The sequence below is a fragment of the Hemibagrus wyckioides genome, linkage group LG13, assembly GCF_019097595.1.
Source record: "Hemibagrus wyckioides isolate EC202008001 linkage group LG13, SWU_Hwy_1.0, whole genome shotgun sequence".
In the NCBI taxonomy this organism is placed as follows: Eukaryota; Metazoa; Chordata; class Actinopteri; order Siluriformes; family Bagridae; genus Hemibagrus; species Hemibagrus wyckioides.
Window position 1 is genome coordinate 20,034,790 of NC_080722.1, and position 23,167 is coordinate 20,057,956.

The window sequence follows — 23,167 nt, forward strand, 5'->3', positions numbered from 1 at the left end:
CAACACAAGGTTTCTATCTGGGTATTTCACCTAATACTACAACAGCATTCATTGGAAAGACTCACTGAATAAATAATCTGATTTATTTGTGTTGAAGTGTCATGTGTCTGCATCAGTAAAGTACAACACACTGCAGCACTGAATGACCGTGCAGCGTGTGATAAAATGGAAAAGTGACTTTTATGCTTAGAAATGTTGGCGAGTGCTAACATGAAACTCTCATAACTTAAACAGCACCTCACCACAAAATATTCTGCATGCTCCAACAAAGGGTGATCATATTTTCTTCTAAAAAAAGAAGAGTATCTTCGTCAGAAAAACTGATCTATGGCACAGCCAGAAAAAGCACTGTGAGCCTCATTTTCAGCTCCATATCAAATCACAAATAATTACTAATAAATAATCACTAGTAAGTTTCCCTTGCTAACTCTTAAGCTTGAAGTAGTTTTTAACACAGTTGAAAAAAACAGTTAGAATTGTCATAGTTAGAACTCAGTACTCAGTAGTTATTCCTCTCATAATATTAAGAAACATCAAGCTGCTGATATAATATGATGGTGGGTCTTGAGATGGATTGTATTTGTCTAGGTGGGTCTTGGAATAAAAAAGTTTCAATACAGTTATGCAACCTCATGCTAAGAGCAGAGCTAAGCTGAACACAGCTTCATAAGAAAATATAGTCAGTTTATAAAAGAATTATTTAAAAAAAAAAAAGATTAACAAAACAAATATTTGCACAATGTGTTCAGGTGTGATCAGAGGGTGGGGGAGGGGGCGGGGTTCACAGAGCTCCTCTACCTACCTGATCGGAAAAGTGAAAGATGAAAGAAAGGTGTTGTTTTCTTCGCAGGAATGGAGACTGCTCTGAAAATGTACTTGTATCTGATGCTGTTAGTGTTCATCTGTGACGGTAATGTAAAGTATTATTCTGCTTGTTACTGCTCTGTGAATTAACATTTAGTTATATGAAGCTGAAATGCAGAGTAGGATTTTATCTAAATGAAGATGATTTTTTTCCTCAATTCAACTTGTAATAGTTCGTCTGGAAAACTGCAGATCAACCTGAACCAGGAAAAAAAATATCCACATATAACTACATTTCTATAATATATAAATACTTATATAAATCCAACAGAAGTATGCATTGTGGCATTTGTTAAAAAGATAAATAGAGGGTGTGGTTCATGCATTAGCAGGAAGTGATAATGCTCCTCATCTGTAGATACGGTACAAAGATCCAATTTTTTCTAGATGAAACTAGATAAAGTCATGGGCTAATTTGCATATTCACTGAATTGTCATGATCATTAGCATATCAAAATCAAGGAGGATTTTCTGATGACAGACTGCAGTAGCAGAGCTTTTTTAAAACATATTTACAATGAAGAAAAATGTTTTCTCATGAAATTACTGTTCTCACTTTCATTGCTGTAAAGTGATTAATTTGTGATTAATTTGAGGGAAAATCACTGATCAGTGATTGACTGGAACAATGGTGATCCACTAGGGATTAGTTGTTGTCTTACACGATGTTGGTGATTGGACTGAACCTGCTCTCTCTCCTCATATATATTTATCAGCTGTGATGTGAGCAGTCTCTATCATCTTCTCAACATCACTATTCATCACTATGATTCTTTTTTAGTCATTCTGTTTCTTTATAAAATCAGAAAAATAAAACACAGGATCAAAATGTTTGGAACCATCATTATCAGAATGAATCAAAATAGTTGGAATGCATTGTGAGACTTCACAATGACTGTTTAAATGTTTGGGTTTGCATATTAATAAATGCAGATTAATAATAATAATAATAGTTGTTGTTGGTGGTGTTATTTTATTGTTTCTTAAAATGAGTACAGGTGGTATACCTGTGGTTTAGGATTAATCTGTGGTTTTGGTGAATCTGTGGTTTTGGTTTAATCTGTGGTTTTGGTGAATCTGTGGTTTTGGTGAATCTGTGGTTTTGGTGAATCTGTGGTTTAGGTTTAATCTGTGGTTTTGGTGAATCTGTGGTTTTGGTGAATCTGTGGTTTTGGTTTAATCTGTGGTTTTGGTGAATCTGTGGTTTTGGTGAATCTGTGGTTTTGGTGAATCTGTGGTTTAGGTTTAATCTGTGGTTTTGGTGAATCTGTGGTTTTGGTGAATCTGTGGTTTTGGTTTAATCTGTGGTTTTGGTGAATCTGTGGTTTTGGTGAATCTGTGGTTTTGGTTTAATCTGTGGTTTTGGTGAATCTGTGGTTTTGGTGAATCTGTGGTTTTGGTTTAATCTGTGGTTTTGGTTTAATCTGTGGTTTTGGTTTAATCTGTGGTTTTGGTGAATCTGTGGTTTTGGTGAATCTGTGGTTTTGGTTTAATCTGTGGTTTTGGTGAATCTGCTTTTTCAGATCTGAACATTGTTAAGTGCTGAGCTCAGCAATAAAGGACCATTAGAGAACCACTGATTTATTTTTATTTTAGTCTTTAAAGTAGGCTTGGACAATACAAAACACTCACTGTTGTAAGCGTGATTTGAAAAGAAGAAAAAAGAAGGAAAAAATCAAAGGACCCTTTACGTATCTATACCGCCTGATCAAAAGACTACAGTCTATTTCAGGGGTTTTTAAACTGTGGGTCGCACAAAGTCACTTGGCTGCAGCTAAATTTACGTTGCGGTGAATGAAACAAAACCAGTCCGATAATGAGCAAACCACTCTTCAGAGATGATGTCAGTTTACAAATGAAAATTTTAGATTAATAACACTACAAATATTTGTAACATATGCTCAGGCACAGGATCAAAATATTTGGAACCATCACTATCAGAATGAATCGAATGAATCAAAATAGTTGGAATGCTAGTGAGTGAGACTTCACAAATCCTATTAAAAAGTCTGAGTATAAGAGTGAGTGTGATTATGAACAGGCGTGTGTAATTAGAAATCTGGTGAACTTGAACACATGACACAGTCACATGAAGTAGTTGGTGATGCTGATGGGAAATGGGGGTTGAAGCAGTCAGCAATGGTGTGACAGTTTAAGACAGTGAGACAGAGAGAAGGACATAGGTCATTTGTGAAATTAGATGTCATAAAACAGTCCTGAAAATATGTTTTCCAGTGCAGACATGTTTGCAAACAATTAAATGCTGATACAGTTGATTATACTTTTAACTCCATATTCTGCAAGTTTGGTCATTGGCCAATTCCAATTCACCAGCTAGCTCTTCCATATTACAAAACTAGTAACATCCAGGGATTGGCTAATGTCACTCTGGATCTTAGGGAAGATTGTAACACCACCAATCCTACCCCCAGAACACAGCAAATTTACTGTTGTGATCTCCCAGCCACAGACAGCTGTAGCAGCTTCAGGACCTCCAGTCCTCCAGTGAGGCATTCTTTTCCATTGTGCTACTCGGGAGCCAAAACCTCAGCTTTAACAGGTTTCATTCAGGTTATTGCAGTCCATCTCAGAAAATCACACACATATACTCATTCACAACTGGGGCAATTTAGAGGAACTCCTCAAATGAGATATTCTTTCCTGCAGAACCAGAAATACAGGAACCTTATCTTACAAGCCAAACCCTAACCTTAATTAATCTTTAACACCAATCCAACCTGAATTACCTACTATGCCTGGACTTTTGGTTTGACTTCACCCAAGTAACATCAGATGGATCAGATCGGACTTTTTTTTGCTATAGGAAAGCTAAAGGAATCTGGTATTGCCTATATGAAGGAAATCCACAAAATGTTGGGAAGAACAAACCATACTGAGACATGTTGACCTGAACAGCAGTTAATACATTAGGTCAGCTACTTTTAACAGCGTTTTTATTTATTTTAGGGTTCCATGTCCATGGTCCACCTGGTCCTCTCATTGTTCAGCTGGGAGACTCAGTGATGCTGCCCTGCTTTGTAGAAACTCCTCTACCACTGGAAGATCTGGAAGTGGAGTGGAAAAGAATTGACAGTGAAACTCTATTGCACTTGTGGCAGGATGGAGAGAGTCGACCAGAGTCTCAGAACCAGCTTTATCATGAAAGAGCTCATTTCTTCACTGAGAAGATCGCTCAAGGAAACTTCTCCCTCCTCCTTACAGATGTGACCAGTAAAGATGCAGGAGTTTATAAGTGTACTGTTTACACAAAGCTGGATTCTGGTGAAACTCTGATTGAAATAAAGGAGATTGGTGGGTAAAAATTTTCACCTAATTCATATAATGTTCTGTAAAAATACTTCATTTTTAAAACTTCATCAATATTATTATTATTATTATTATTATTATTATTATTATTATTATTATTTTTATTATTATTATTTTAATGTATAATCAAGATTGTAAACAATTCTCATTTTAGAGCGTTTGATCGTGTCTGGATCCCATGTTATATCTGCACATGTGGGTGAAGATATCACTCTGAACTGCTCTGTAGACTCGCATCTCCCACCAGAAAATATAGAAGAGGTGTCATGGAAGAAAATAGATGAAGATATTTTAGTGCTGTTTTATCAAGAGGGTCAGATCCTGACAGAGTCGACTGATAAGAGATATGTGGACAGAGTAAAATTCTTCAGCGCTGAAGAAAGAAACAAAGGAAACTTCTCTTTGAGACTGAAGAATGTCCGAACGGAGGACAAAGGGCTGTATATGTGTTTAGTGTTCTCTGGGGCATTATCAGCTAACACAACTGTGGAGGTACAGCAGCTGGGTAAGTCACTGTATTTTTATACAGAAAACATGTAAAGATGTAGCAGAGCTGATGTCTTAATAAACTGGATGTGGATTAACAGGGATAACATCATGTGATGTGCACTACCATACAGAAAGTAAAAATGGCCCTGTTCCTTTTAATAACTCTGGTGTTTGTGCCACACAGGTCACCTTTCCTATCTGCATTTTGCAATTATCATTTTGTGTATACTTGGATTTGTAATCGGATCACTTGTACTAGGCTACCTATCTTACACATGTTATAAAAAGGAAGGTAAGTCTGGTCTTCATTTTATGACTTCTGACTATGATTTAATGAAGTTTGGTAAGTTTACATTTCAACTCAAAGTAAAAATAATGCATATGTTCTTTTTGTTTATTTGTTTGTAGATGACAGCAGAAGAGCCCTAGCTATACAGTGTGCACATGTCCTTTGTCCTAACATTACTATGTCCATTGTCTTCATCCTCTGGGGTGTCACTGATGGTAAATATTGAAAGGGGCTTCTTAACTCCACTCCATATCTAAATCTCTGAACACTCCAAGCACATTGGATGTGTTGCTGATGGTATTATCAGAACCACTACTCAAGCCTCTGGATCATTTAGATGTTCATTGATGGTGCTAGCACTGGCTTCAGCAAAGTTCATTAGTGACATCCACGCTGGACTTTGGCTCAGTTTTTACTGGAATCTTATCTTACATTTGTCCCCAAAACTATCAGCACATCACTGGCATGCCATGTGCTTCTGAAGAGCAATCCAATGCTCTCTGCTCAGTCCACTGAGTGTTTACAGTACAGTGGGATTGGGAGATCTGAAAAGCAGTTTGTGTTATTGGCTAACTGACCATTAAAGATTATGCCTCATACTGGATTATAGATGTTATACTCTCACTTTCCTAAAAGGGTCTACAGGCTGGTACACCCACTCCAGTAGGGAAATGACCACATACTGACCTGAGGTTTGGACTAAATCAATGATACTAATGATGGAATAATATTCTGACTTAAGGAAATGCTGGAAAAAGAAATTTGTGTTATGACCATGGTCCAGTTCTCTACTAGCATGACTGAACATCTCCTTAGGCAGAGTAAGGAAGAGGTGAGTTTATCTAGACTGCCTAGGTGATGTTGCAGGAGTAAGTCACACCTCTTTAATGCACACATCACCTCTGACAGGTCCTGACTGGTGTAATGAATTATTGCTTCTGAGAGACAAGGCAAACACGCCTCACTCATGATACCAGAGAACTGGGCTCACATTTGTAACCTAAAGATATTTAACCCCTTGTTGTCTCCCCATCTCCATCAACATTATTATAGAGAACACACTGCTGTACTGCCAAAGAGGATAGATGAAAAATAAATTCAGTCGTGCCTCATTTTTTAACATTTAAAATACTAAACATTAAACGAAATTTTATAACTGAAATATGTTAATAATAATTGACAGTTATAGTAATTTTAGGTTGTTTGGTAGCGGTCTGGAGTAAAAAGACACTTATGACTATAACTTGGATGTTGGTCCATCTTTTTCTTTATGACTGAAAAAATATCTATCTATCTATCTATCTATCTATCTATCTATCTATCTATCTATCTATCTATCTATCTATCTATCTATCTATCTATCTATCTATCTATCTATCTATCTATCAGGTATTTTTACTGAAGCAGCAACTTGTTCAGCCCTTAATTTTGCTCGGATCATTTTCCTATTTTGGATTGGTCTTCATTTGAAATCAATTCAAGGTATGATTTGATGATCAGTGGTCCTTTGTGAACTTGTCAGTCATGGGTGTTATTACAAAAAGTCCATTTTTAAATTCTGACTGCTGGGTCATTAGGCCCAAGTTCCAGTTTATTCACGGTGCCAAACTCATGGCTAGCATTAAAATTAATTATAAAGCTTCAGAGCCGACACTTTTTTTGACAGCATTTTTAAATTACACATTTTTTTCTAACCCTTTCATCTGAAAACCAAAAGCTGCCGTTTTTGATGCTGTTCATCAGAAAGTTTTCAGCAAATCTCTAATAAATATATTTAACAAAGTTACATGGTAAAAATTTTTATTTCACATTATCATTTACTGTGACAGAAAGAGCTTTTTTAAGTAGAGAAATAATTATAGACCAGAGATCTGGCTGAAGCATTACTGAAGTGAGATGAATATTCATACAGCACTGTGTAATAGTCTTAGCTACAACAGGACCTTTGATTACTTTATTTAAGCTTTTGGAGCTAGGAAGTAGTAGAAATGTGGACTATATGTGGGATTTAAGAAAACACTTGCCTAATCTATACATACTGTGTATTTATTATATTGCAGAAACTCCACAGCAATTAATTGTCAACTTGGGAATTATACTACAGTATATTGTGGTGACTGTTTTTGCTTATTCTTGTGAGTATACATGAAATCATCACACCATTACTATCTGCAAGATCTTATTACATACTTTTAGAAAGAGTAAAGTTAGAAAAGAAAACAATCCTGGAAACTCAGGAAACTGCACAGTACATGTTGCAACAAATTAGATTTTGTGACATAAAATAAAAACAAACAAATAAACTATGAAAATGTTTTGAATCCTGTGTAACTCTTCTCATTACAGAGACGCACAAATGTAACTTTTCTTGTTTAAGTTTTTATTTAAATTACAAACCTTGAATTTCTCACATAATGTAAACACTTATATCATTAGCGAATGCTGTGCTTTTTTACCAAAACTAACCCTGGTGCCACTGTGACACTGGTGCTGTGTTATAATTCTGCTGTATTATAATTTTACTGTATTATAATTCTGTCAGCTCTCCTCAGTGCAGCTTTGAATAAATCACATCAGTGTCTAGATGAATTATTACGGCTGTTGCTGCAGTTGATGTGATAAGGTTTACTATATAAATCCAAAAAAAGGTTTTAGTTCTCTATTTAGATTTTTTTCCCTTTTTGTATTTTTTTTTAACAAAGCATGGTGTGTATTTGTGTAATATATACTAACATTTTTGTTTGTTTGTTTTTCTTGTCTAGCTATTTTTCTGAATATTTTGTATAATTTAACCACTGAAGCGAAAGTAGCTCTGATAATCATGCTCCTGGTGATACTTATTCCTATTCTGGGTATTATCGCTGCAGGTAGGTGTTTCAACTATTTATTATATTTAAGTCTAATAATCTGTGTGTGTTTGTTTGTTTGTGTGTGTGTGTGTGTGTGTGTGTGTGTGTGTGTGTGTGAAAAAACAAAAAGGTTGGTGTGGGTATATGATTATTGATGTCAGAGAAGAGTACAAATTTTATATTTTTTTATTTTAAAGTAATGTTACTCTTAAGAAAATCCTTTTGTTTTTTAATAATATGTTATAGGATTGATAGATACAGACACATTCTAATAAGGGCATAATCAGTCACTCTTTCTGAAATGTAATATCAAATGTCCATCTAGTGGACTATATAAGCATTACAGTGCCATTAGTACATACCCTGTACAGTGAATATGAAGCAGCTTGAGATTGTACATATCTACATGTATCTCAGATAACCTGAAAATAAATATAGTATACAGTCCATTATGATGCGATCATAACTCTCCTTTCTCTGGGCATGTAAAGTATTGATTTTCTCTGCTTAACATTATAAATAAAATGTTGAATAATTTCTAGAAATAATGTCTAGAATCTCGAGTCTAAAAGAGACAGAAATAAAAGCAGTGCAGATGTTTTACTTGGACAGCATAAAGACTGATCTTGCAGAAACAGTTTACATTTAAGCTCCAATCCTTAAACACCAGATAACTTTGCTTTGATATTACAGAGTTTATGTTTATGTAATGGCATTACTAATAATGTGGCTATACATTATTGAATAAGGTTCACCATCCCTGCTGACAATATCCTCTTTAATATCTTACTTTATTTATTTCCTTCCCTAAAAAGTGTTAGCTTTTATAAATATTTGACTTTTTAAAGTGTGTTATAACCTACAGCAGGTGATGAGGGCTAAACACCATAGGATATGAAATGATCAAGTATTAATGCTTATTTTTGAAAAAAGTACATTTTTATCTTCTCTGTTTGAATTCCTGTTATTTTCTGTTTCTCAGTCCTACTGAATCAGGTCTAGTGTTGAGGACATTATTATTTATAGTATTTTATTTATTTCAATAGTGGATGATTCAGTTCTGTAATTATTCACACATAAAAGCATAATGAATAATTTGTTGTATATTAATACATCACAGTTACACAGATCCTTAAACTGGAACAAGTGCACTGATGTTTAAACATTTTATTTTCATGTTTTTTTTATTAGTTTTCTTTTAACCTTTTAATACTTCTTTATTTTCCATATTTTTTGTACAGTATGGCGTGAAAGGGATGATTTTTTTGTATCACTAATGATGTACAGAACTACAATGCTCTGCGATATTCTACGAATAACTGTTTTTTCAATGGTAATTCAAAGTAAGTACCACTTTTTGCAGGTGATGTTACATTTAATTGATTCAGATTTCATTAAATGATTAAATGTACTATTATATTTTCCCCAGCACTTCTTATACTAAAGGCTATTTATTATTTATAAAACATTTATACATGCACAGAATGTAACCAATTTTATACACATTTAACTTTTTAAATTATAAATATTTATTTTTAAAACATATTCCAATATTTTGTTGTTTTTATTGTCCAGACTCATATCCTAAGATCAGTTTAATCATGTAATATTTCAGTTTTCGTGTATCTGATGGGACTGAATCATTTTCATAGTTAGACTTATTTAAGCTTTATTAGTATAACTAAAAACACTAATACTAATTTTAGCTTGAAAATAAACCTTCACGAGCAAAACTGTGATATTTCTGTAATTAATATTCTCTGTTTTTCAGGAAGTGTGATTGCATTTTTAGTTCCAGTCTTCACTGTGCTTTGGGTTTATCTAGATGATTTTCTTGATTTATTCGATTTGCGTAAGTACATCATGTCTTATTTTATTCTACTTTTTATCTCATTTATGTTTGCCAGTCAGACATTACAGACATTAAATTTAATGTAATATGATTTTATAATCACATGATTGTACTTTGAGTCCACAGACTTTACATCAGTGGCGGACCATGCATTTCACAAGTAGGCCTTCACCTGTGTCCTTCCTGAATTAATCCACCTCTATACCATCATTATGACCCCCTGACATTTTCTACTCAGCCCTCCTAAAATTCTGCGATTCTCCATAAACTATACACAAATTGGTGATCGCCTCAGTCCCCTTTAAATTTCATATGAAAACGGTGAGAGATTTCGGCTCTTCCCCGTCTTTCAGTGTGTTCTTCAATCCGCAGACCGCGGCGTCACAGAGCGAGGATCAGAGGACAAGTGTGTGTGTGTGTGTGTGTGTGAGTGTGTGTGTGTGTGTGATCAGGAAGATTTGTATTTGGCTTGTTCAGTTCTCAAATGTTATACACATCTGTTCAATACAGTGGAATGCTGCAATACATTTACCATCCTACCCTGTTAGTCAAACCTTTATTTTATTTCATCTATTTATTTATTTTTTTTACTATTATACCCTCATTGGGGGCTGAGCCCCCCTTAAATGAAAATTCTACAATCGCCCCCAGACACCCCAGCAATACAGGTACTCAAAAATCTCAAAAAATTATAATATCATGAATAGGGTCAATATTTTTTGTCATTCAGTTCAGAAAGTGAAACCCATATATTATATAGATTCATTACACATAGAGTGAAATATTACAAGCCTTTATTTCTTGACATTGTGATGATTACGGCTTACAGATAAGGAAAACCCAAAATTCTGTCTCTCAGAAAATTAGAATATTACATAAGATCAATAAAAAAGGATATTTCAAACAGAAATGTCAGGTTACTGAAAGGTATGTTCATTTCTATGCACTCAATACTTGGTTGGGCCTCCTTTTGCATGAATTACTGCATCAGTGTGGCTTGGCATGGAGGCAATCAGCCTGTGGCACTGCTCAGGTGTAACGGAAGCCCAGGTTCCTTTGACAGCGGCCTTCAGGTCATCTGCATTGTTGGGTCTGGTGTCTCTCATCTTCCTCTTGACAATACCCCATAGATTCTCTATAGGGTTCAGGCCAGGCGAGTTTGCTGGACAATCAAGCACAGTAACACCATGGTCATTGAAACAGCTTATGGTACCTTTAGCAGTGTGGGCAGGTGCCAAGTCCTGCTGGAAAATGAAATCAGCATCTCCATAAAGCTTGTCAGCAGAAGGAAGCATGAAGTGCTCTAAGATTTCCTGGTAGATGGCTGTGTTGACTGTGGACTTCAGAAAACACAGTGGACCAACACCAGCAAATGACATGGCAGCCCAAATCATCACTGACTGTGGAAACTTCACACTGGACTTCAAGCAACATGGATTCTGTGCCTCTCCACTCTTACTCCAGACTCTGGGACCTTGATTTCCAAATGAAATGTAAAACTTACTTTGATCTGAAAAGAGGACTTTGGACCACTGAGCAACAGTCCAGTTCTTTCTCTCAGGAATGGCTTGACATGAGGAATGTGACATTTGTAGGCCATGTCTAGGATTCGTCTGTGTGTAGTGGCTCTTGATGGCTTGACTCCAGCCTCAGTCCACTTCTTGTGAAGCTCCGCCAAATTCTTGAATGGATTTTGCCTGACAATCCTCTCAAGGCTGCAGTTATCCCTTTTGCTGGTCCATCTTTTCTTACCACACTTTTTCCTTCCACTCAACTTTCTATGAATAAGCTTGGATACAGCACTTTGTGAACAACCAGCTTCTTTAGCAATGATGTTTTGTGGCTTGTGGAGGGTGTCAATGACTGTCTTCTGGACAACTGTCAAGTCAGCAGTCTTCCCCATGATTGTGTAACCTACTGACCCAGACTGAGAGACCATTTGAAAGCTTAGGAAACCTTTGCAGGTGTTTTGAGGTAATTAGCTGATTAGGGTGTGACACCATGACTTTCCAATATTGCTCAATATAACTTTTTCACAATATTCTAATTTTCTGAGACACAGAATTTTAGGTTTTCATTATCTGTAAGCCACAATCATCATAATATCAAGAAATAAAGACTTGAAAGATTTCACTCTATGTTTAATGAATCTATATAATATATGGGTTTCACTTTCTGAACTGAGTGACAAAAAATATTGACCTTTTTCATGATATTCTAATTTTTTGAGATGTACCTGTAGATACTAATCAACCGTTAAATAACGAAGTAAAAAAGAAATTAGGCTACAGTATTTCACACCTCACAAGGAATAGTCAAATTTATTATGGTTACTTTTCTCAAAAAAGACATTCTTGATGCCGTATGCAGCAAACTGCAATCTCCGGAGGACGCCGCATCCTAAATGAGACGCAGCGAATATAGAAACAATGTATATGGGCGGGTCTGCCTCTGCCTACTCCAATTATCCAATCAAAGGATGGGAAATTGCTGACGTAATCGTATGCCTGCTAGATGGCCCCAGTGACGCCAACTCGAAATCTGATTGGTTAATGGAACAGTTTTATTGCCACTTAATAATACATTTATTTTATTTATAGGCGCTTTTCTCAACACCCAACACTTATTTTAAGCTTCGGGCACCTGCATTATTCATTGTGAAGGCCTTAAGGCCGCACAAACCATGATGTCAGCCACTGGCTGAAATATGATTGGATAAATACTCTTATCATAAATATACACTACTGGAAGCAGCGCAACCGAGAGAAAAGCTACAGTATGAAATGTAGAGAATAGACTATTGGGAATAATTTAATACACATTCATGGAAAAATATATTAAATATATTAAAATGCAAGTCAGTGATTCAGATCACTGCTGTTTAGGCCAGCAGAGAAGGCCTTGCTGGCCCTGACGGTCTGCCACTGCTTTACATTAATTCCAAATTTATACACTTAGATACAGTGTACTGATTAAACAACTTCATTCATAAAACACAAACTCTTAAAAATACCAACTTTGTGTGTTGGCCAGAAATACAATGAATTAAAATGTTAAAGTGAAGGATGTTCTGTACTCGGGAGACAAAAACATTTGATTCTGGTGTCTGAGAATTAAACCTGCTGTGTTTTTTCCTGGAAATGATCTGCATGATATTTCCAGACTTTTTATTTATTTTAACTGTTTAGTTGTAAGGACTGGACTGATGCAGAAGATTCAGGATCCATATGTAAAGCTTTATTAGAACAAAAACGCTAAGCAAAGACGTAAATCAGGCAAACGATTTACTGAAACTCACAAACCGAAACTCGAAAACTGGAAAACATGAAACAAAGTCCATAACTCCAGCCAGTGATATAATCAACACAAGGCTTTCTGGGCACAATACTTTGCATTGTGGCAAGTTCATGTTACATTAGTAAAAGTCACTAGGTAAAAATTTTTTTATTGATTTCACAAGTTTACAAAGTTTACATAATTCTAAACACATTTCACTTCATGCTATACATTAAAAAAGTTAATGATATACAGAATTTTTAATTGTGTAGATGTGGGTTTTAATTTAATTTCTTTAAAATTTAGGTTAACTTCTCTCTGTCTGAATAACTTTAATAATAAACCAAATCGTGGTTATTGTGGTATATTCCATCTGATTTAACTATTTTATTAACTATTAAGTAGTTTGTTAACGCTGTGCTAACTTTAATTACAGAACAATACAGAGACATGGATGTTTTTAGTCTTGTGTGTATATTGATGATGTCCTATGAATTACCAGATTCACACTCACATTTTCATTAGATGATGCACACAACATGCCGTTAAAGGCAAAAGGTTTCAGTGCTGAAATTACAAAATGACCAATAAGCAGAAACCAATGATTGCTCAGAGGCAGATGTGGATATTAAGCCACCAAGTTCACTGTACAGGGAAAATCTTCATCATGTCTTTCTTTTGGGTATAAATATGAAACTACACACATAGAGTAAAACATCAGTTTGATTAATTTATTAGTTAATTATTGATTAACCACTTCATCCTGTTCAGGCATTAACATAAAACACACAGGTAGATAAAACACAATTATAATTGAAATAATGTTGAGTGTGACATGGTGAGAGTGATAAAGAAATCAAATCTGTCTAAAGAAGAGAAACCAAAGTCAAAACTATTGTAGGATCTTTTTAAAAAAGAAATGTTATAAATAATAATTATTTTTTTAGTTGAGAGGAAATTCCTGGCAGGTTCACAGATTCACCTTATTTTATTCTCGTAATATTATATAAGCCATGTCTCAAACCATATCCTATTATATAAAATCCCACAGCTTTGTAAATGAAGAAAGTCAATAATTCTGGAGTTGATTATTAATTTGACAAGAAAGTAGCAGGTATTGTAGATTCTGTAGTGTGCAGCAGATTTAATAACTTCAGTAAGACCTGTGAGAGATGATGTAAAAAATAGATGTTTGTTGTTGCAGGTGAATTACAAGCGATGTCATGGATGTTGCTCCTGGAGGTTCTAAGGGCTTCAGGGTCGATCTACATCCATTATTCTCTGAATATTGATGTGAAAGGTAAGTACCAGTCCTGTGTCATTACTGTTTATTGTTGGTGAAGAAGCTTTTCCACTGGATGATCCTCACATGGTTTTTACGTACATAAGAAGTTCTAATAGTTTTATTTAAAGCTGAACAGAACAGACGATCAGGAAGATAAGAAGAAAAAGCTCAGAATCATCCAGTACAAAAGCATGACCCTGTGCTTTAGCTTTAAAAGTGTTTCACTGCAGTTTAGTGAATTATTTGTTCACAGAACATTCAGATAATAACAGTGTCATGATTACACTGATGTATGAATGTGTGTGTTTCTCGGTTTGTAGAACGAGACGCATTGGTCTGTGTGACTGTATTCCTCCAAATCTTGTCCATGATTGCGCTGTTTATGTTTATGAACTATGACTCAGGTATTCATCACTTTTCAGCTCTTTTTCAAATGCTTTTTATTTTGATAAAAAGTTTTATCAAAAAGCCAGTTTTATAGACACACTCAGTTCAATTGCTCTTTGTAGTGTCAGGTTGCTCTCAGTTAACAGTCTTTTCTGTATTCCCTCACAGCGAAGTCCACACACTAATCTGTCCCGAAGTGTCATTCAGTGCATCACCAAATTCACAATGTTCAGCTAATTTTTTTTAACACTGCCACAAACACTGTCACAGTTTCTCCTTCGAGCTGATTTCGTCGGTGAAACCTAAATCGCTCTGCAATTACTAATGGCTTTGGAGAGAAATGTGCTTTGAGAGTGTTTACTATTTGCTCATACGTTTTCTCTCCCGGTTTCTCTGGCTGTAGGAGGTTACGCAGTAGAGTAAATGTCTGGACCCATCACACTTAAAAAAGTGGGTACAACTTTACCTTGAGCAATAGTATTTGCTGCCACGAAGTACTCAAATCTTTCTGTATAAGAACTCCACTGCTCACTGCCTTCATCAAACGGACCCATAGTGCCTAAAATTGATGCCATTTTGTTCTGTTCTCAGTCCTTAACAATCAATTCAGTCACTTATCTGAATCCTTGTCTGTCTGCCCGCCCCCCCCTTTTTTTTTTTGAATCAGGTGTTATCCCGTTTTCACAGTCAAGCCGCTTCACTCTCGTATCCTCAGAACATACACGGGGAAAAATGCTGAATCCTCGTCGCCACTTTGTCGTGTCTTTCCAAACAATAGTGGTAATAAAGGAAAGATGACACACACACTGAATTAATGTGACTGCTCTTTTTTTACTGAGTTTTGTAAAGCATATAATATAACTTCAACCGGAACACTTCCGGAAAAGGTAACGGTGCATTATATAGTTAAATTAACAACGTTAACACAATATACAACACCAACCTTTTTTTTCCTCTGAGAGCTACTTTGACAAAATGAAGGCAAGAGCTCCTCGTTTTATATTATTAGTACCATTTATTTACACAGCTTATTGCCATAAACCAAAGAAGATGAATAAACTATTTTTGTGTGAACTTTAAAAAAAAAAAGTCAATATTGAACATCATATTTTGCAATAAATTATTTAAAATTCACAATAAGCAGCAGCATGTTCATTGTTGTTGAACATTTATCATGACAGGTTTGCTGACTAGATTTATCAGTTATTATCATCAGATTTTGTTCATTCATATGAATTCTGTTATTTATCAGTACATTATTATTGACACGTCCCATGGCACATGCACTGATGTCCTTAGCAAGACTGAAAAAGACTCTTTTCATAAAAAAGGAACACGTTTGATATTTACGGTACCAGATACCTGCAACTGTATTGGACTTTATGGGATTAAATAATAGTATTTTTATGGCAAGGTGCAAGATTTCATATGCATATGCAATGGGAAATATTACACAGTACTTTACTCTGAAACACCAGCTGCACTAATAAGAAATGTCTACAGCTCACTCACAGGATAGAATCATTCACTGCTTTTACTTTGGCAGCATCGTAGCTTTATTCCCAATGCTGTCGAATCTCCAGCAGATTCCAAGTTAAAAGAATCTGCCATGTGTTCTTTATCCTTTATCCAAACTGCTTCAATTCATGCTTTATAGATGTAAGTTTATAGGTATTGATGCTAGCTGTGTGTGAAATTGATTGATGAACTGATTTATTGAACTACCTGATGTGCGAGCACGCGCAGGAGTATGATTTTTCCAGGGAGTCAGATTTCGGTACAACACTGGAAAGGGACGGGACGTCTGAGTTTGATTGGGGAGAAATTTGAACAGGTTTGTTGAGTTAATGTGATTCAGTTTTGTACATATTCTATGAGACTTTGGGCGAGCTACTCAGCGACATGTTGGAGACTCCTGGTCTAGATGTTACAGCTGATGAAGTTCACACAGCAGTGCTCTTTATTAACAAACACAAAAGAACTGATTCTGTAGATCTTTGTGTTATATGAAACTGTAAACCCCCTCAGAGCATCTCCCCTCTGTAACAGACCAAATATCATTAGCATTTATTTCCATGTAGAACAGTTTAAGCTGAAAGAATGTGGAGTTGTGAAATGTCTGTTTATGTTAATTTCAGAAGGATACTGAACTGTTTAGACCATCTATTGTGCTGAAATATTAAGCAGTGTACATATGACATGTGCTGTATGATCACACCTCAGTAATAGTAACTTTATTTATATAATAAATAGACTACTGCTGAGGTGAATTCTCAAATCTCAAAGAAAGTTTTTATTAATTGTCAAATTGTACAGACCTGAGTATTTATATTTTTTATAGTAATGCATTAATTGTAATACTCAAAGTTAGAAAAGCAAATAATTATTCATGAAGTTTTCTGTTAGGAGACTTTTTTTTAACATTTATGGAATAAATCTTGATGCCTTATAACAGTCAGTAAGGTTCCTGATGGGGGGGTTAGCTTTTAGCACTTATGCTGTAAAAACTACAGAGAGTCATTTCTTTACCAGCCTCTTTTTTCATAAAGTCATGGGAAAAATCAAGTAAATATTTCAAGTTTTTATTATTATTATTATTATTATTATTTATTTATTTATTTATTTTTATTTATTTTTTTTTATCATGGCCTATATAACATTTGTGTTTTTATCACAAATTTCTGTAAACAGATAAATTACCTCAGGTTACAAAAAAAAAAAAACAGATTTCAATATATATACATTTTATTTTTCAACATAAACCAACATTTAGAAACCAGTTGGGAAAAATAAGCAGACCCTAGTACACAAGATTACTTTAAGACATGAACAGGGAAAAGATTTTGTTTCTACTATCACAGACTTGATGCTGCTGATATCAGTGATTTTGCTTTAATTACCACAGATGAAAGAAATAAGCCCAGAAACCCTGGGACACATCACTGTAAGTACACTATTATTTTCTGTCACAGTACACTGCTGTGTCTCCATCAACATGTATCTGAATTAAAATCAGGCCATAAAATACCTTCATTAAAATTTACAAAACAATAAACTCAGTTTAAGAAAGGAAAAGTGAACGTTTTCTCTATTTCTCCTGTCTTTCTATTCCAGCTTTACCCCATTTGGTTGTGTTCATGTTTGGTACAGTGGGGGTTGTTCTTGTGAACACTGTTGTGTTATTAGTAGAGCTGACCTTAAAAGCACGTGAGTGAGCTCTATGGTCTGTGATTTTAATAATAATACTATAAAATTCATTACTGTAAAATATGTTAGTGTGAAATTACCAAAAGATAAAAATAATATTATACACAAAAATGTTACTGAAATCAGTCCAGTTAATATAAACATATAGAATTCAATTTCTTTTCTTTTCCACACATCATTATAAACAGGAAATGGTGAGCGGACAGTGGATCTGCGACTTATTCTCCTACCCACTGAAAGTGTCTTTGCTGTGTGCTACCTTGCTTTACAAATATCTACTTTCTGTAAGTATAATCTACTGGATCTGTGTAGTACTTGTGTACTCTCTAAACATGACCAGTTTCTGTTCTTAAACACTGTCATGTTTTTCTTTCTCACAGGGAAGAAGAACAGAGAAAGGTATGTGTGTATTTTTAAGGGATGTGAATATACAGATAGATTTATTTTCCTTATCAGTTTTGTTCAGACTGAAGACATGATCATTTTTTATTCTCATTATTACAGATTAGCAAATGGCATAAAGAAACTGCAACAGTCGTGTGTGTGTACAAATTCACAGAGGGTCAGTATATCACTGTGTGTAATATTTTACATGGAATAAATAGAAGTAAAATCTGATGAACATCATTAACTTTTATGCAGTTTCCACATTTTACATCATATAAGACCTATAACCAGAACGCTTCCTAAAAATAATGTCTTGCCTTTAACACAGGATTCCACAACATGAAATGGAGAATCTGAATCGAGTTTCTCAGCCTTCAGGGTCTTAGCAGGTAGGATCAATCCCATGTTCTTTTATTCTACTGTAATTGTTTATATAACTACATAGAGTTTAAACAAATAACAAAACAGTAAAATCTGATCCACAATTCATTTACTTACACTTACTATATGTTCAGCTGAATACAGTTCCTCCTTACATTAATAATAATAGACAGACTAATACATTACTCATTACACTGGGCTTTTCATATATTTTTACTCATGAATAATCCTCCCTCTTTTGTTTTTAGCAAAAATCCCTCAAACACAAATCCAGAAGATTGCTAATGTACATTTACCTGGTTTCTGCACTGTCACCTGAATAGCTGACATCCCCACAGAAACCACTAGTGACTGTAAAAGATCTGTTTTTTTCATTGTATTTTGTTTTTTCATATGCAGTTATGGGGAAAACAAAACACCCTCCATCAGTTCCACCTTTTTATTTATCAGGGACTAATAACCACTGTTTGGTTCTCACCAGCTTCTATAAACAATCTCAGGTGAGAACAAAAAAACACAGATTTCAATCATTTTTTCCCTAAACATGAACCAACATTCTGAACATTTAGCATCATTGTCCTGTTTCATGACCTAATTTCAGCTCAGATTAAGCTGCTGGACAGATGGTCTCAAATGTCTCAAGAATATTCTAGTAATAAAGTGGTCTCACATATGTCTCAAAAATATTCTAGTAACTGAATAAAATATTCTTTATCAACTGTCTCACTGACTGCACGATTCCCAGGTCCTGTAGCTCAACAAGCTCACATCATCACCCCTCCACCACCATGCTCCACAGTTGGTTTAATCTGCTTACAGAGGCTTAAGATGTTGCTTTGAGGATTTCTTTACATGTCTGAACAGACTGATGAGCAGCAACAGTTTCTCTGAGTCCTGGCTGATGTCCTTTCTCCTTGGCATGATGTAGACACTCACACAAGTGATCCCGTACACTAAACTGCCCAAAGTTCTGCTTTTACAGACATAGTCATACTTCATAATGATGAACTAATTTTTTTTTTTTTTTTAGTAACCTGGCTGCTAATTACTCTCTTATTAATGCTGGCGGTAGGAAAGGTGTATTTATTTTTTGGGGAAAAAGTGAGTACAGTACCTGAGGTTATTAGTTTTTTTATAGAAGTTTGTGAGATTTAGGTCCTGATAAATAAAAATATAAAATTGAAGGAAGGTGTCCTTTTTCCCCATGACTGTAAGTAACTGAATGCACTAGTTTAATTGCGTCAAAGATTTATTGTAATGTGTTATATTTTTATATCTTATTTTCCTATTTGTATTTTTTTTTTTTTTTTTACAATACTTTCTGTGATACTTAAATGCGGATCTCTTGTCTTCATGTTTGCTTCTACTATATAATTGTTTTTATTATTTAATTGTCAGGTATGATGAGATTTTTTAATTAATTGCCTATTTTGAGATACTGATTAAGATTAGGATTTAAACTCAGTCTGGCATTAAAAACATTTATTGTGTTTATGATGCAGTAGTCTGTTATCAGATATCTGTGTATAAATCTCCAGGGATAACAAAGTTTTCTATTCATTTATTGCATCATTGAGAGCTCAGAGTTTATATTTTTATACAGAACAAATAAATCAGATTACATATTATGTAAGTATTTCATGTAAGGGTAATGCAGGAAAGGTATTTCTATAATTGTGTATAGCGTTCAGTACAGGAACACAGGAAATGTCACTGTATACTTTTATACACTGTAAACTACTCAGGTGTGTGTCAATGAATATCAATGCTGAATTGATAGCAGCAGCATCTGATCAGATTGTGTTTTTTGGTTCTTCTGCCAAAAATTTTTTCATGTAAAATGTGGTTTATGTAAATATCAGTATTTTTGCACTTTCTACATGAATTAAATTGTGAGTACAGAACAGTATTCAGTGTAACAGAAATACAGTGTTACATGTTACTTGTTATTGTTTCCAAATCTCACGTACTGGTTCTATAATATATTCAGCTATGTGAAAACAGTGCTTCCAGGTTTGTTAAAATAATAATAAAACATAAATAAATTCATTACAATTCTGTTTTATCTGTTTTCATTTCAATTTTTTCATTTCTGTGTAGCGGATTTAGCTCAAAATTTAAATATTTAAGTGTAGTTATAACTGGTTATAATTAATTATAAATATTCAAATGGGGTTTTAACTGTCAGAGAATCAATAACACAATTATTTGCTTCCAGCGAACAGACTGTATAATTATGTATTAATTCCAGGGAAAGTTATCTTCCTGGCCAAGAAAGAATAACTACTTTATAAAATACTAGCTGTAATTTAGCACGTAGCAAGAGCAATGTTCAGGGACCCCGAAATTGTGAGCAAAGCACAGAGACAATCACTTGTGAATAAAATGCATTTAATAAAACAGAAACACACAACACATACTAACTATGATATACATACATAAAAGACAGGTTAAGGATCATAAAGAGGGGATAAGTAGGCAAAGAGAGATGGAGATTAAGGAAGGGAATACGGAGGAAATCAGAACGAGAGAGAGAGAGAGAGAGAGAGAAAGAGAGAGATAGAGATAAGGAACTAGAGAAGAGATCAAATATGGCAAGTTTCAGATCGAGTTTTCATTACAACCGTGTGAGAATCGTCAAGGTAATTAGGATTCGCCTTAATAAAGGGGCTTCAGCTTAAAATTGCGGATCTAAAGTAATTAGTAACTTTTACTTGCATTGGTTTGTTGATAAGAGTCCTGATGTAGTGGATCAAGGAGGTTCGGAGATTCGAAGTCCTCGGAGTAAGCAAGAAATTCTGCTGGAACGAAAAAGGTTTCGGTGGTGCAAACAAAGTTCTTCGATTGAAGCTGCCAGCAAAGTCTCAGAAGAAAGTGAAAGTCTTGTCCCGAAGAAAGATCGGAGTCAAGTCGGGCGACAATAGAAGAGGTCGTGCCGGGAAGAAAAGGTGCACGGGGGACCGCAGAGCGGAGAGGGGGTTGGCCCCCACAGGGCCGAGCCGAGCTGAGCCGGACAAAAAGTCAAAGCTGGACAAAAAGCCAAAGCTGAGCAAAAAGCCACGATAGATGGGTGCTTAGGGTTTTTATTGATCCCTTGGTCGTGCCCAGTATTTCAGAGTGACCACTCCAATGCCTGAAACTTTTGGAGGGAAAAGTTTCTTTGTCTCCACTCGGTCACTCATTTGCATACTTTATGGTGAAGTCAGGAATGGATAAAGTTTCAATTAAAGTAACGTAGGCTCATATTATGTACTTGGATGACCACATGGCATACACTATTGCTTATAAAAGTAAAAGAGGATCATTTTGATAGTAGACACGAAAGAAACAGTATGAGAGGAAAGGAAACTGGGTATAGGCAATTAAAACATAGAATCTTATCTTATAAAACATGTTCTGTTTCATGCAAAACACAGAACAACAGGTCATGAGTGGTAATACAACAATAAAAAGGCAAAAAGGGGAATACATATACAGGTGTGTTGGGCATGGGTCAGGTAAAGGAACAAGGAATAAAGGAACTCTCCTTATGTGTGTGGGTGTGGGGGTCAGGATGAGCGTTTCCAGACGCTTTGGGTGTGTGTGTGTGTGTGTGTGTGTGTGTATATGTATATGTGTGTGTGTGTGTCTTCAGTCAGAACTTTGGTCATCCCCCGCTCAAGGCATTGATTTGGTTTAGATTAGGGAATTCTTGTTGACTTTTAACAGCAGTAAACTTCTAGGCGCAGGGTGATTTGCATGTTAAGGTCACAAGTTGATGGGAAGTTCCAGGGGTGTGAGGCTGGGCTATCAGTACTGATGGTCTGCAGAACTCCAACATTCATGGAGGCAGGATTCCTCCTTTGTCTCCAGTCTCGTTGGGGGGGTCATTGGTTATCCAGGGCCATCAGACATCTTTTATATTGATGATATTTTTGCACATTACGTGTTGTCAGGCCGCTATATATATATATATATATATATATATATATATATATATATATATATATATATATATATATATATATATACACTATATTGCCAAAAGTATTCGCTCACCCATCCAAATAATCAGAATCAGGTGTTCCAATCACTTCCATGGTCACAGGTGTATAAAATCAAGCACCTAGGCATGCAGACTGTTTTTACAAACATTTGTGAAAGAATGGGTCGCTCTCAGGAGCTCAGTGAATTCCAGCGTGGAACTGTGATAGGATGCCACCTGTGCAACAAATCCAGTCGTGAAATTTCCTCGCTCCTAAATATTCCACAGTCAACTGTCAGCTGTATTATAAGAATGTGGAAGTGTTTGGGAACGACAGCAACTCAGCCACGAAGTGGTAGGCCACGTAAACTGACGGAGCGGGGTCAGCAGATGCTGAGGCGCATAGTGCGAAGAGGTCGCCAACTTTCTGCAGAGTCAATCGCTATAGACCTCCAAACTTCATGTGGCCTTCAGATTAGCTCAAGAACAGTGCGCAGAGAGCTTCATGGAATGGGTTTCCATGGCCGAGCAGCTGCATCCAAGCCATACATCACCAAGTGCAATGCAAAGCGTCGGATGCAGTGGTGTAAAGCACGCCGCCACTGGAGTC

At 35.5% G+C, this 23,167-nt stretch overlaps 1 protein-coding gene across 1 annotated transcript; it reads left to right on the forward strand.

Moving 5' to 3' along the window:
- The first annotated feature begins 782 nt into the window (after positions 1–782).
- LOC131363523 (uncharacterized) lies at positions 783–19,621 on the forward strand. The gene is made up of 19 exons (XM_058406145.1): positions 783–910; positions 3,832–4,176; positions 4,346–4,696; positions 4,865–4,972; positions 5,089–5,184; positions 6,359–6,451; positions 7,030–7,104; positions 7,732–7,836; positions 9,060–9,161; positions 9,590–9,670; positions 14,151–14,246; positions 14,552–14,635; positions 17,524–17,562; positions 17,733–17,825; positions 18,014–18,109; positions 18,206–18,224; positions 18,330–18,387; positions 18,541–18,601; positions 18,842–19,621. The coding sequence occupies exons 1-18, from the start codon at positions 853–855 to the stop codon at positions 18,553–18,555; spliced, it is 1,914 nt and encodes a 637-aa protein (XP_058262128.1). The 5' UTR covers positions 783–852; the 3' UTR covers positions 18,556–18,601; positions 18,842–19,621.
- The last annotated feature ends 3,546 nt before the right edge of the window (positions 19,622–23,167 follow it).